This window comes from Echiichthys vipera, assembly GCF_963691815.1.
Source record: "Echiichthys vipera genome assembly, chromosome: 5".
Classification (NCBI taxonomy): Eukaryota; Metazoa; Chordata; class Actinopteri; order Perciformes; family Trachinidae; genus Echiichthys; species Echiichthys vipera.
Window position 1 is genome coordinate 17,960,761 of NC_139830.1, and position 16,308 is coordinate 17,977,068.

Consider the following 16,308-nt stretch of genomic DNA (forward strand, 5'->3'; position numbering starts at 1 on the left):
AATTGCTTCTGTATTTGAAAATGTGCTATACAAAGAAACTTGCCTTGCTTTGCCTATATTTTGTTTTATATCATTCTGTTTATGCATCTAGGTATGCGAGTTGGATTACCATGTGACAGTGACAACGTTAACTATTTGCAGATTTTGTAAGGTATAAAGAGGATCTGGTCACTTCCATTGTGGGATTTTCCTGCTGGTTATAAATATTTGTTAATAAATTACTTTCTTATTAAATAATCAGTTACCCAACTGCCTTCAATCCTGGTTGGGAGGAGGCTGTGATGACGTTTGGTGATTAACCACTCAGATTAACCAGTGACATGGGTTGATCCTGTGTCCCAGTGTTTAAAAGAAGTATAAACAACCAGCAGCAGTCAGCAATAAAGAGAGAGAGATAGCAGTGGCTGAAATCAATAAGCTCAAGTTTAAGACAATGCTACGTGTTCAACCCACTAAAAGCACACACTTGTGCACACCCACACAGCCATCACTGTGCACCCTGACACAGACCAGATGGGATCTTTAGCCTAAGGTATCATCCTCCCTCTCTGTGACCTTTCAGGATACACACACATTGATTATGATGGATGTTGTGTGTGTGTGTGTGTGTGTGTGTGTGTGTGTGTGTGTGTGTGTGTGTGTGTGTGTGTGTGTGTGTGTGTGTGTGTGTGTGTGTGTGTGTGTGTGCTCTTCTGCACACTGTAAGAACACACAATTGTTCGATATTATCAACCCTTATTTGACTAAAAGATGCCTCCGAGGATTAAATAGAAACCTTGAAAGAGGCTTTTCGTTCTAAAATTACAAACAACAGGAGGGTTGCCAAGTGTCGCGGTTAGGTAAGGAGAACTTTAACCAGAGCTGGTGGTGCCAAAACAGAATCGTTGCTACCTCAAAAACATCACAAAAGACTCGCTTGGAAATGTATTGTTCACCCAACAGATGACCTGAGTGTGTGAGTTCTTTAAAATCCTTGTCAGGGAATAAAAGAACAGGGAAAAATCAATGCTGAGTCACCTCTACCAAGATACGACATAGTGATCCAATGTTATATTTACAGGTAAAATAACTCAGGTGGCACACATTCATCTCTCTTTGAAGACAGGATCCTTTGTTCCTGCAGCTGTGAGCAATGAAACACTGAAATAAGTAGCACAAAATATCAGATGTTCCTCAAGATCACAGACTGTAAGAAGTTGTTATCTGACTAACTAGAAGCAGACCACCAGAGGTGCTTTACAATATGCAACGTTACAGAGAAATTGGCATGGAAAAAGTGATATTGTTAAAATACCAAAACAAAAGATATTATTGATCTTGCAGGACATTCCAAAATCATGTCAGCAAAGCCTATTTTGGACTAAATCTCAAGGGTATGAACCATATTTATGAAAATGTTTGATTGGTACGGTGAAATCTGTCCATATTTGACACATTTTTTTCCAACCAAAACCAAAAGTAAGAGTTCATACATATTGCATGGTTTAGTTATCTTACTGTCAATAGCATGGAGTTAAAGACAGAGATTTTAAAGATGTCTTGCATTGACTTTATAGGAGTCACATGACCCAAACTGTACAACTGGTGAAATAATAGGCCTATCCTCCAATAAAGAAACTCTTAGTCAACTAACTGAACTAATCAGTTAGAATCTGTCACCACCTTAGACTTTAATTCCACAATCACCAGGCTTGCTAGCTTCTCTCGATTTTAACGACAGATTTGTAATACTGAGATTATCTACAAAGAGTCATGCATAAGCACCCCTTTAAAGGCATAAAAAATGACTGATCGACTAAAGAAACCTTTGTCGACAGTTACGAGGGGGCAGCCCTAGAGAGAACAATACAGCATTTGGAAAAGGGTGTATCCGGCTGTTAAGTTTGACGTTACAACCTTTCAAAATACGATTTCCCGGTCCAAATGCTCCGTTGAAACAAAACAGACAACAACTGCCGAACATGTGAACAATTACGATCACCTCTTTCGTCAGTTTGACATCTATTTAATCGATAAGAAAGCGCTAAAATGACAATTACGTTGTTTTTTAAAAACTCAGATAGGTTCAAACAACTGGGAAAACAGCACTGTAGTGTTGTAGAAATACAAGGCTCTATGGACCTGGATATCATATTTTGAAAGCACGTTACGTCACAGCTTAACAGACGGATACACCATACCTACAGCAGCATCACCCCCCACTGTATAAAGGCCCACATAATAGTAGCTTGACACCACAGCCTTAACTTCCTGATACTTTCTGCAGGTTTGATTCATCTCTTGAAAGTCACAAGGTCCTGTTTTCTTTAGTTACATCCATCAAAGCAACTTGCAGGGACATGCCGATGCAGTCACTGATGCAATAAATCATACTGAATTGTGTACTGCACTTTTTCCCCAACATTTATTTCATGGCTTTTTGTTTTTTCTCAAAGTTTCATTACTGGCACAACATGCTCTGGATTTTCAGCTAAAACACATGGGTTCACAGGTCATAAGTAGCAAATCTACTTGTTTTTTCTGTTGATGTGGAACATGTTCAGACAACCATGAAAAGGATGTGAATTTCTTATTGGAAACTATAAACTAGTATTACAAAGTATAACTGACTTCTGTAGTCTGATGCATTTGATCAAAGGAAACTGGATTAACAATATGGAGAACCGTGTCATTATTATAATTCCGCATAAACTTCAACGTGGAGAACTGTATTCAAATCTGATCTCCTCTCAAACAGATGATGAAATGCAGGATTTCCCCCATTATGCAGCAAACAGTGGCAGCGCTGTGCTCAACACTGGTGCTTTTACAGGCGGTTAAGCAGTCGGATAACCAGGGTAAGACATTTAAAACATAATTCTCTGATTTTTCCCCAGTAATAATTACTGCATTAGTTCCAAATGGGAGCGAGCCAGAGTAAATGATGCCCAGAATATGTGCAGTGCTGCCATGCTCTGCTGCTCTTGCACGACAGATCCATCATGCTGATACTCGACGTGTCATTTCCTGAGGGCTGGGGGAATACAGCAGCAACCGGGGGGGATCTCTATGAAAGGGAGAAGACACGCCGAAACATCATCACCTCCCCATTCAGAGCACACACTCGACTGCACAAACACACACACACACACACACACACACACACACACACACACACACACATAACTGTCCACTATGCACTTGCAAATCCTGCGCACTGTGCACACGCATTTTGACAGCTGAGCAGAGTCTGCACGGTCAAACCATGATCAACTATCCAATTTATGATCACATTTAAAACATGTTACACAGGGAAAACCAGTGGCATTTACAACTCCTGCAACAGGCCTATATATAAAAAAAGAAATACGTGTGTGTACCCGCCCAGACAAAATATTTCCCATGCAGCTCATTCTGAAATCTCCAGCCAAGGCAACTTCCGATTTGCAGCGCAACTACTCGAAATTCAAAGCTCGTCCAACCAAGGCTAACTAGCTGACTAGCCCCCAAACAAAGCTCCCATTGTCTGGAACTTGTAGTTTTGCCGTTTTCTCTTGGCCCTCGCAACTGTGATTAACTAAGGTACGAAAAACTACAATTTTGAAGCACAGTGAGCATGCGCACTGGAGCCTTAATGATCAGGAAGGTTGTAGAATATTGAGTAGTTAATGAATTGTTGCGGGTGGCGTCGTATTGTAGGCTGTCTACTCCGGTGAGCGGTCGGACTGAAGCGTGGAGCCGGTGAAAACGGTTTCCGGTGGTTCTCAGACTAACTGAGCCGTAGTGAAGAGCCTGTTCTATGCAGTGAGTGAAGTTGGTCGGCTCGGCTGCCTCTCGGCGTTTGCCGTTGCTCGCTAACGTTTAACTAGTTCACTCGGCACTTTTTTAACCGCTTTCAAATACTGTGTTCAACTGAAACTGTTGAGAGGAAACCAAAGAAAGAGCACACTCCTTACCTTACACTGCTCCGGTGTTTCCGCTCGGCTCCTATTCCGTTAACATAAACCTCCAGACATTGCAGAAACACTCGTTGTAGCCGACGGTCGACTGGCTGTTGACCGAGCGAGACGTTGCCAAGAATGCTCAACCGAAACCACGGCGAAGCTGCGCCCGCACACTCACTGCGCATGCGCGACTCCGCTTGGCGCAACCTACTGATAGTAACACAGGGGGCAGTGCATTACTATGGAGGACTAAACATGACTGAAGTGTCAATAAATCAATTCAAAATACAGGAATACATACTTACAGAAATAAACAAATAAATGCATGCTGGATTCAATGAATGATTAAATAAATGCATGAATAAATAGGACCTTCTACCTCATCAACACATGGGCACAAATACAGAAATAACTAAATGTAGGTGAACAACAACGTAGAAATACATGTTAAGCATTTAGTTTGTATTAATTTACACATTCGTTTATGCATGTGTCCACACACACCAAGAACTAATAATAAATAATGACAATAACTGCACATTTATGTTCACCAACTGGGTTCACTTCAGTGTGAAATACTTAGCTCAGGTGTATTCATATGTAATATGTTCCCTCTGTGCCTTAATTTAAAATATTAAAAAGATTGTATATATTGTTCCTGTTATTCTTATTATTTATATTTCCATGTGTTTATATTGTTCATATTTTTTCTATATTTTCTACAATTTATTGTTTCTTGTATGTGTGCTATCCACTCTGCTGCTGTAAAAAGGAAATGTCCCCTTTGTGGGATTAGTAAAGGAATATCTTATATTGTCTTATCTTTTGCATTTATTTATTATTATTTTATTTGTATATGCATTTATTCATTTATTTTAGCACTTGTTTTTTCATTTATTTACTTATTTCTGCATTAATTTATTTACTCCTCTATTTATTTATGTATTTATTTATACATTTATTTAGACTTAGGTCATGTTTAGTTCTCCATACACTACTACCACTGGGACTGTGGACACCCTCTCACACACACACACACATAGTATAGTTTTAATGAAAACCTGGTGAATTAACTATTAACGGGAAACTACATCTGAGTGTAAACATATATGGAATTAAACACTAGAGAAGCATTATCTCCTGTATTCATCATGCTGCATGGTCACATTTTGGTTAGCCCATGCACTGCACACAAATTAGTCAATAGCACAACCTTGTGGTTGCTAAATAGAATCAGTCCTTTGGTATGACAGTCAGCTTCATTCAAGGCTACACATACAAGGAATGTGTTATCAACGTTCTTACACAGAAATAGATACAAACAAACATAAACATTCTATTACATTATATACACAAAAGTGTGTAAACATATAAATATTTAGCTATACAAAGTATATATATATATATATATAAAGCAACAATGAACAACATACAATGTTTATATACAAGTCAAACTTGTAAATAGACAATGTATGTCTAACAAACATTGTATATAGTAGTATGATAGTTTGTATTTGACACATTAATTTGATTAGATTAAACATAAACAAACTAAAAGTACTTATACAACAAAATGCAGTTTAGCATCTAAACAGAATCGCAAAAATACAGAAAAGTGCACAATACTGTACAGATTAACATAAAGAATAAAGGTAGACTATAGAATAAACAGTAGGGGATGATATAAATATGCTATGTTATACAGTATGGACATGTGCCGCAGTTGCAGTAGGCTAAAATGTATAGTGCGTGATGATATATACAAAATAAACAGCTGAGCGTATGATATGAAGATGGTGTTTACACTATAAATCTAGATATAATTAGCTTTAAAAACTTTTGTGCAATACATTCAGATGTTTAATTGTTAAAGATCGCCAACATGCAGGACTCAATCCTACTACTAAAACCAGGATTGCTACAATTGATTAGGTTTTGACAAAACAATACACACTCACATTTCTACCTATTTCATCTTTCTTTTATGTTGTAATTAAAGTTCCACTTGCAGCTCGACGAGACATCCTGTGGCAGAGTGGGTGCAGGTGGAAGGTCTGCAACATGGACAGACAGCATGAGGGCGTGACTCAAATGTGTGTACTATATCAAGTTTTATACATTGCAAAATAATGTATTTTTTATGTATGGACCACTCACTTCAGCCGTCTCAGAATGGAGGATGCTGATAATTGGATGACAGTCATACGAGTAAAACTGTGACACTGCAGAATGCAATGATAGTTTACCAAACAGGCAGATATTACATGGGAACAAGTGGACTAAGAAGGCAAAGAAAAGTTGAAACTTTATCTCCTGCTCGGATGAAGAGAACTCATGATACCACTATTTTTTGAATATGCAGAGGAAACACAACTAAATAATCTGTGTTACACTCATTAGACACCAGGGGTCAGTATAGCTTAAACATTGATGCGTGTGAATACTACCACTGTATACTGAGTTTGCTCTGAAATGAATCTAAATTCTGACACACATTACAACAGTTATGCGGGTATTCTTTGTTTGAATGTTCAACAAAATCTTGTGCCCCCAGACCCGCCACCATGCCATTGTAATGTCTTTTCCTAAAGAAACAAAATATTATGCATGTCAAGAAAACTGATGACATAATTTGTCTAAATTGTATCCTCTCCTAGCTTACAATAAAACCCCCTGAGGAGGATTTTCTCAGGTATGTGCTAATTCAATATTCAGAGAGAAACGAGAAAATAAAAAAAGTATAAAGGCAGAAAGCAAAAGCAATACGGAGAAGCAAAAGAACAAGAATATATATGTCATATATGAAGTAAATGAACAAATACATGTGAAAATACACTACAAATAATTATACTTATTGTTATCTGTCTTCATATTTTCACAAGTATGTTCTCATCCATTTACACAATTATTTTGATGGCACTCTTATGACTCTACAACAATCATGTAGGGGGAAACAAGAAGCTCCTTTTTGTGAGAAAAGAATCACTCTATAATTGTTGCATATCCTGCATAATCGTGTAGACCTAGGTAATGGCAAATCAATGACCATGCGTGTTATGCACAGTAGTGTTAAATAACTGAACTCTATCTTTGACGACATTTATCCTTATCCTTATGATTATATCACTGCTAATTATTTTAGTTATATGAGCTGCCACAGTGATGTAGGTCAGAAGATGCAACCGCGGGAACTACATTACCCACAATGCAACAACACGCCCTCACCACCAGCACAGTCTGGTCTCGTTCCGACAGACTGAAGCGTCCTCCTCTCCGCCCTGCACGCCCAGATCTACACACACGTGATGGGGAGTGAATGCGCGGACGGCCTGCGTGCTTCAACCATCGCTATGTTTTGTAGATCTGTGACGGAGGAAGCACTTGTTCCCACCTATGTGGACTGCGCCCCGGTGTATTTGGATGCGAAGGCAGCCCACAGACTGACAGATCGGCGCTCGAAATGTCACGTCCCTCTGGAGGAAAAGCTTGTTTGAATGCGACGGACCCCCGGACGGCTGGATGAGCGGAACGTAAAGGGAGCGTTTTAGTTAGTCGCCAAATTGGCTTACTGACCTGGATGGTCCCTCTTTGCTCGGATGCAACCACACGCCCATGCGACGGTGTCGGTGGATGTTGCTGCCCTCAGTGTCCAGGTTAGGTTACAGTAGACGCTAATTGTTTACGTTTTATAATAAAGGAGTTTGGGGCGGAAGACGCAAGCTTGGACTAGACATTTTACGCGCATAATAAATAGCCGTTTCTATAATAATAATAATAATTATTATTATTATTATTATTATTATTGTTATTATTATTATAAGGCTATTGTTGTTGTTATTATCATTGAGATGGAGTCGATCTATTTATAATGGAAACATGGAGCCTACATCGCCTTATTTCATCTCCTCCACTCGAATCAGAGATACTGTAAAGCTGCAATGCCTCCATGCAAACCCTCGCTGACAATATTTGCCACCTTGTTGCCTCCGTGTGATGGTTTCGGTCTCTCCTAAAGAAGTCGTGGACATTTAAATCCGTCGCCACAAGATCTATTGATTGATGATCTGAAACTATAGGCTGCCATGCGCGCTCTCGGGGCAGCAGGATAATGATAGATGTTGGCATCCCTTTAGTGTCTCCAGTGAAGAAGAGCTTCTTTGCTCACCGAGGACTCGTCACCATCACAAATGTAAGGCCGGCAGAGGCGACTGGACCAGGCCGCTGCACAGAGACGGACGCGCGTTTGTTGCGCTCAGACTTGACTGGATGCTGAACATGGTGCCACTTTTACAGCTGAATACCTACCTGCAGCCCTGCCGTCGGCTTGTTTCTGTAATTCCCCAGCTGGCTTAACATGGAAGGGGCCTTTTTGATAAAAGCTATTCATGGATTTTGAACCGGCTCATGAGTCGGGCATGCATGTAGGATTTGGCCTGGGCCGGCTTGTTTGGGATGTAAGGAGAATATCCGCGGATATTCACAAACACAGCATATAGAAGAGAAAACAGCCCGTGTCATGGAGACGGCTGGCGGGGGAGGTGCATCTACACTGGGCTGGATGAGAAATAATGAGGACCCCTGCTCAGAGTATTTCACTCAGCTCACACACAAACTGCTGTTTTTACTGGCAGCCTAAACTGTCCAAATTCAATACTTAGATTCAGCAACTGTGGTTTTATTCTCACCCCTGAGTGTCTCTGTAGCCCTCAGAGTCAAGACACAAGTTCTCAATGGGCTGATAGAAACTTCAGAAGAGGTTGTGTTTATTAAAGCAAAAGATTCACAACTATGAATCATGAGCCCAGATTTAGTTTAGAGTGATGTAGGACATTGTTATTAAGTATGTAACAGTTTTGTTCATTGTAGGGAATAATTGAGAGACCAGAATTCACTCACTGAATCAGGAGCTCATCAGACTGAAGGCATCTTTCTGAATTCAGACCTGCTGTTTCTTAGATGAACACATATTCACGTCTGTGGCAGCTTTCCAAAAGACACAACAGTGGAAACAGTCAATTAGGTTTCAGGGGGGGTTACACCCATGGGTCTGCTCTGCTTAGTGCCATTGTTTGACCTGATGTACATTGTCCCTGAATGAACTTGCCTTTGGGAATACATGTTACTTACACACTGCATAGCAACAGCACAGCAGCAACTGGTGACAGGATTTGGCACAGTTTCAACTGCAAGATGTGGTGATGGGGGAGAGCAGTTGGAGCTCTCTGATCCTCTGATCCCTTCCTCCACCCACTGGTGGTCGAGGACACCTCGTCTCTGTCAATGGGCCCTGTATGGATTTTGTGCCTGAGTTGACCGAGGGCAGGCCTACAGCGTCAAACAGCAGTTAGGCTGCCATGAACCCATACGGCAGAGCGAACAGCGCAGCAGCCCCCCTGTCCTGCACCAGCTGTGGGGGCTGCTGCTCCCCGCCTCCCCCTTGTCTAATCCCGCCCGGGCCCCCCTTCTCAACTACCTCCTCCTCCTCCATTCCCCCAAATATGACCCCTCCACCGCCGATGTGTCCGGCCCCAGTAGTGCAGGTGGAGAATGGCAGCAGCTGGAACTCCTCCACCCTCTCCTCCTCTGGCTCCCCAGACTCCCACCCTGGGCACCGCTGTGGTGCCAACAACCCCAACACTTATTGGACGGCAGTGTTTGATTATGAGGCCACAGCAGATGAGGAGTTAACCCTGCGGCGCGGGGACCTCCTTGAGGTTCTGTCCAAAGACTCCAAAGTGTCTGGGGACGAGGGTTGGTGGACAGGCAAAATTCAGGACAAGGTGGGTATCTTTCCATGCAACTATGTCACGAGAGGGGACACTGCCAACTACCAGCAGCTGACTGCAGGGGGGCTGGTGGCAGGCGGGGTGGGCGCATGCCCCTTGGAAATAGACTTCTCAGAACTGCTCCTGGAGGAGGTTATTGGAGCTGGTGGGTTTGGGAAAGTGTACAAAGGAGTATGGCGAAGAGAGGAAGTAGCAGTTAAGGCCGCCAGGCAAGACCCAGATGAGGATATTAGTGCCACAGCAGAGAGCGTTCGACAGGAGGCCAGGCTGTTCTGGATGCTCAGGCACCCCAACATAATCTCTCTACGTGGGGTCTGCCTGCGGGAGCCCAACCTGTGCTTGGTGATGGAGTACGCCAGAGGGGGGGCTCTGAACCGAGCGCTTGCTGGAAAGAAGGTTCCCCCGAGGGTTCTGGTGAACTGGGCGGTCCAGATTGCCACAGGGATGGACTACCTGCACAACCAGGCATTCGTGCCCATCATCCACAGAGACCTCAAGTCCAGCAATAGTAAGTATTGCAAACATGTAAGACTTATCCTCAAAGACACTCAGAGAGAATTAGTAGATGGAGTTTGCTCAGTTGTCATGGAGATGTTTCAGTCATTATCATGTGACCTAAAATGGACACGTGATAACAGGTGCTCTGCAACACTGTTATCACATGACCAAAATGTGGCCAAAACGGACTAGGATATTTACACTAAGTAGACCTTGCACTAAAATATTCTTTGTCACGGTTCAATAATTGCCAAAGTCAATAATGATCCTTAAAGGACACTCCTCTGTTTAAATAAATACAACTCACAGCTGAGAGGCTCAACACCAGGCACATATGTACACTCATAATCATTCTACTGTGTGGACTAATACAGTCTAATACAACCGCAATATATTCTACCTTCACAAAGGTTATAATGTTCAGTGTTTGTTGAAACTGATTGTGAGCGGTGTTGATTCTTCTTTATGGTCATGTTGGAGGATGTAGTTTGTGCTGCTGATTAATTAGTTACACAGATGTTGTGTCTTATACGTGGTCAACCCTCATTTATGTTATGAAAAAAATGATCTAAATGTTACAACATGGGAACGGTAATATGGTGGAAAGCTCCAGAACAATAGTCTTGAGTTGGTGTCAAACTTTTAAAAATAGTTTTTAAAAACTGAAGATTATGTCGTACATGAAGCAGGATTAATTACATGACTTAAATTAGTTTTTTTGTTGTTGTTGCCTAGCTCATCTGTTTTAAACCAACTAGAGGAACAGCGTTTTGTTGGGTTGATGGTGATATTTACACAAGGTGGGAATAATAGTCTAATGTAATCACAATGTGTTGCCCCTAGTAACAGTGGTGTCTGGGATACTGTATCTGTATGTGATACATTAAAGGATGTATGTTTAACCCTTAAAGAAATAGTTTGTCATTTAGAGAAATTAGCTTATTCTCTTTAATACCGAGAGCTGGATAAAAAGATCAATACCACTTTGATGTCTGTACGGTAAATATGGAACTATAGCCAGGAGAGCGGTTAACCTAGTTTAGAAAACGGCATGTTGGGGTTTTACAGAGGTTTATTTCCTGGACTATTTCTTGTCCGAGTGCTTTTAGTTTATGGAGTTTGATGTGTAAGTGAGCTTTAGAAATTATAGTAAAAGATTTGATTTTCCAGGCTTTGTGCTAAACTAAGCAAAGCTAGGCTATCTCCTAGTTTCTCTTTCACACATGCAACACACAACATACGGTACTCTGTGTCAGACATGTTCTCACACTGTGCCGATGGAGCTGGTTCGTTATTTGAGTCTCCTGTCAGTATGAGACGCTGAGGATGAGTGGCGTGACAAAGCAGCAGTTGGGAATGAGAGCGGAGAACATGCTGCACTCCTTGCATACTGTTATTGGCAGGGCATTGAATATCCATGTGGGGCCAAAGGCTCTTTGCAGACGCCAAGAATCGTCCCGTCCAGGGCAAATTACTAAGGAAATAAGAAAATAAGAAAATACGGGCAGAGGGAAGTTGACAGGGTCTCTGCAGATACAGACACCACCGCACACCTCTAATGGGTCATACGTTATGATTGAGACAGATTACTTTTGTATTACTTTATATTTAGTTTTTGTAAGCATAAAACTATACCTTAGAAATATCAAATAAGCGTAATACCTCCTACTTGAACCAAATGAACCATTATAAACAGTGTATTGTGATATATTGCTATATTGATTAATTGTCCCACTTCTAATATTGACATGTTTGCAGTCTTCTGTATGTGGTTAAATCTACTAGTGTCTCTGATTGGCCTGTATGAAATCCACCAGGACAAATAAGTGGACATTTACAAATCATCATAAAGAGGTGTTTGTGGGAGCTGACACTTGATGAGAAACTTAAGATGAACCCAGCAGGGAGGCCTAAATACTAGAGAGACGGGCTCCTTCTGCCATCTTTCCCCTGTCATCTCTCTCTGCACCTCCTCTTGCTCTTCCTCCTCCTCCTCTTTCCTCCCCTCTTCAAGGAGAGCAGTTCTGCTCTGCAACTCACTGAGCTATTTTTGGTCCTTTGTGCTACTTGCTGTTTAAAGACGCAGTTGCAGTTGTTGGTGCATCACAGAAATAACACAGCGCGCATCTTAGAGCATTAAATGTGTGTATTCATGCAGGCCGACTGTTTGTGTTTAGCCCAAGTGACATGAGTGAAGAGGGAGGGAGTGTTCGAATATGGGTGGAGTGTGTGCAGGATGCTGACTAAAGGCCTTCTAAAGAGGGAGACAGGCAGAAAGTAATGTAGCTTAAACCCCCCATCGCTGCTGATCTGCAGAAATGTTTCCTAATCTTCAACCCCTCACTCCATCTTCCTGAGTCTCACTCTTAAACATTCAAACCCTGTTCCTGTCTCATTACTCTCCCTCCTCCCTGTGTGGCTCATAACAGTAATGATGTTGGATCAGATGCGTATTAGACAGCAGAGCCTTGGCAACAACACTACAGCACTCCCTTTCCATGGTGACATGGGCACCGCTTCTGTGTCACTGAGTCATACAGCTGCTAGCCGCTGTCAGCTGCTGCGCAAAATGTCAGCCCCCCAATTTAGAGTATTGTCCGTGTGAAAATAGCAACTGAAGAAATGCATAAATGTCTCACGAAGGGCTCAAACCCTGGTTTTTCTACCCCGAATGATGGCTGAAAATGTGTGGGTGCTAATCGTTAAGTATGTGATTAGACTGTGACTCACACCCGTACTGAGGGATGTTTGCATTAGCTTGGTGATGCCCGGAAAAAAGGGCATGGAGAGAAAGTGAAAGGGAGAGAGAGAGATACAGAGAAGTAGAGAGTCAAAGGATTGGGAGAATAACAGGGGAGAATAGATCAGGTTATGGAAGGAAAATAAGCTTGGGGACCAGAGAGAGCGGAGATGTATGAAGCAAGAGAGGAGACTGACGGGACAGAACAAGAGAAGGAGAGCGCGGGGGATAAACAGCGGTTCATCTCAGTTTAGAGTTACACCTCAGCTCATTGTCCAGGTGCGCCGGTCTCAGGTGTCCTCTTCAAACCGCCGACCACTTGGCATCACTGTGGTTACAGAGTAGCTCAGGCCCCCGAGCCTCTCCTCTGTCTCCCATTAGCCAGCTCTTTCTCCTGAGTAAACACACCATCTTCATCCTCCCTCAGAAGAATTCATCAAGGCAAAACATGACACTGCTCATCGACTCAGAGTGTGTTTGAAGCTTTACAAACATTTCACAACTCAGGGATTTTATTTTTGGCTCGCTCACATGCTTTCATCTAATTTTATCCCAGCCAAGTTAAAGATTTTTAAGGCGTGTCCTGATGCGTGCATGAGAGTGTATTCTATGTTTTAACCTGGGTGTTGTACGCAGGTCAATCAAGGCCCAAAGTGAGTCTGTGTATTGGGGATAATCTGATTACTGTGACCTCCTTAGAGTGATGTCACAGCATGTTTGTGGGTTGGCAGGTCATGGCCCCTGTGGTCACGCCTTACCTGTCACTCTGATCCTGGATCAGCCTCCAGTCTCTCAAAGCATAAGGCACCAGTCCTATCTGATTGGCTCGACTGACATGTGGGATTAAAGTAGAAACAATGGAAAGATTCAACGTGCTCTTGATCACTATGGAATTATTGTGTGAGATCCTCGATTAATCCGTTGTTTTTGAATAATCAATTAATTGTATGGTCGTTAAAATGCTGAAAAGGGCCCAGTTTGACACATTAAATGTCTTTTTTGACTGACCAACTGTCTAAAAGAAAAATATATCCAGTTTACTATCAGAGATAGTAGACATTTAAAACAGACATTTAAGAAGCTGCATTTATGGCATTCAAAGGTTGTTGCAGATTAAGTCATGGCTATCATAATATTCTCTTTATGTCAGTGTGACAGTGCCAGAGTACAAACAGGTGAAAAGTTAGATGGACAATGGTGTACCTAAAATATATAGACATTATTAACATGAGATGTATGAACAATTGCACAATTTGAATATAGCACATTTTGTTATTTTTTGTAAGGGGGGGAGAATTGTTTTACATGTATAAAAGTGTGTTGTGTAAGTGTGTCATATATGGATTACTGTGACCAGAGGAACGTGCAGGTATGTCCGAGGAGATGGATGAGAGAGGAAAAAATAAATTACTTAAATAAATAATACTCATGGTAATAAATAAATAATAATAGTAAAGTAAAAATAACAAATTTCATAATATCCTGATATGATCTAAGTGTTAGTTTTTCATAATTGTAAGGCTACATAACAATTAATTAATATAATGTTATTAACCAAAATTAAGTGAGTAGTACTTTAATGAGATAAATGTCACCACCTTATCTGCAATAATTATCCATATAACAAGTAAGGATTTCTTTTAGTACTATTGTTTATTAATAAAGTGGTATTGTGAGAACTAAATCAAACACAGATACTATGAGGGTCCTCATTAAAGTTTATTCATAAACTTTATTGAGGACCCTATCTGCTGATGTGTGATATGGTCAAACGCTCCAAAACCAGCGAGTAAGTGGACCTTAAGTTGATCTGTTGCCTGGATATGACACTGAGTGATGCTTCCTTTATAAGGTACATGCACGTCACTGACACTTTATATAGAGCTCCATAGAGGCTTTGGGTCAGCTGCAGGTAATACAATACAGGTGAGCCGATCACCTGTCGCAGTCACACACAGGTCGGCTCATATCTGTCTGCAGCCTGCTCTCTCACATACAGTAAACGCCATATAATTGGACTCTGTCTCACTGTGGACGTTTATATACATACAGCCAATATTTACCTTTCCCTTTGAACACCTGTTAGATAAGATGTATACACCCTGATTCAACTCTTATTAAAACCAATGTGAATATGAGTTGTAATGTTATGGTCCTCCCAGATGAAGCTTCTGTGATAGTTTACTGTGAATGCAGAGGCTAATGGGCACACTCAGTAAAGAGCCCGATGACATTACCTGTTGTTTTGACTCATGTAGCTTCAAATGGCCGTCATGTTTACACAGTCAACAATCATCTGAATAGTGGGAGCCCCGTGTCTTGAAGCCGGCTTTTCAAGTATGTTGTTTGCTCATAGAGTATTCACATTACAAAGCAAGAAAAGACAAATGAATGTAATCATTTTTTTTGTCCTTTAAACTAACTACCATGGAATCGTAATAGCTAGTTAGTTAGTTAGTGTGTATGTGTGTGTGTGTGTGTGTGTGTGTGTGTGTGTGTGTGTGTGTGTGTGTGTGTGTGTGTGTGTGTGTGTGTGTGTGTGTGTGTGTGTGTGTGTGTGTGTGTGTGTGTGTGTGTGTGTGTGTGTGTGTGTGTGTGTGTGTGTGTGTGTGTGTGTGTGTGTGTGTGTGTGTGTGTGTGTGTGTGTGTGTGTGTGTGTGTGAATATAAGAGTGAGTCTGTTGAGAAAAGGATTAGAGTAGAGGCCAGTGCCGGTTGATAATCCCTCAGAGAGACAGAGCAGTGGAGTCCGAGACCGTGACTAACTGGAGTGTTAGCTATAGCAATACGACTGCAGCACAAAACTTTTACCACCTTTAGCTTAAGTTGTTGAAGTATTTTATGGGCATGGATTTGAGGAATGATACGCATTTGTGTGGATATGGCTCCTATTAAGATTGTAGGTTAGTTTCGGATAAGGTGGTGGGGGGGAAATGCCTGTATTATTACTGCACTAGTTTCAGTAAAATCAGTTTTAGTGATGGGGACTTGGAGCTGCTGCACCGGCTGTTCATTCAAATGTATATGTAAACAACATATGTGGAGATCTAGGAATCAATATACTAACAGGATGAACAACACATGGTCTTATGTAGAGATTAGTCGCCACTAAATATTCACAGCTAGTAGGATAACTGCCAGATGTAACTTTTACGTAGCTTACTGACAAAGGTAACACTTGCTAATAAGACCGTTTCAATATTTGGTCAACACATCAGACTTGACACTTGATAAAATGGTGTTTAATAATCATCCAAGCTGGGAATTTTTTAAAATCCCATTTCACAAAAATAAAACAACATAAAACCAATTTTAAACTGTGATGCCAGTGACTTACGTCTAAAGTTAAATGGCCTAGTAAC

The 16,308-nt window shown here is 41.4% G+C and overlaps 2 protein-coding genes across 3 annotated transcripts in view; one reads left to right on the forward strand and one right to left on the reverse strand.

Moving 5' to 3' along the window:
- The window catches only part of sipa1l3 (signal-induced proliferation-associated 1 like 3), a 68,729-nt gene extending 64,680 nt beyond the window's left edge, over positions 1-4,049 (reverse strand). For both annotated transcript variants that reach the window (XM_083913911.1, XM_083913910.1), the window contains exon 1: positions 3,936-4,049. The gene's annotated coding sequence lies outside the window, so the exon portion shown is untranslated. The remainder of the gene's footprint in view (positions 1-3,935) is intronic.
- Positions 4,050-9,214: 5,165 nt separating this feature from the next.
- The window catches only part of map3k10 (mitogen-activated protein kinase kinase kinase 10), a gene marked incomplete at its 5' end in the record, with an annotated part of 33,127 nt that continues 26,033 nt past the window's right edge, over positions 9,215-16,308 (forward strand). Inside the window, 2 exon segments of the mRNA XM_083914476.1 lie at positions 9,215-9,268; positions 9,272-10,217. Coding sequence (XP_083770602.1) covers positions 9,215-9,268; positions 9,272-10,217 — 1,000 coding nt within the window.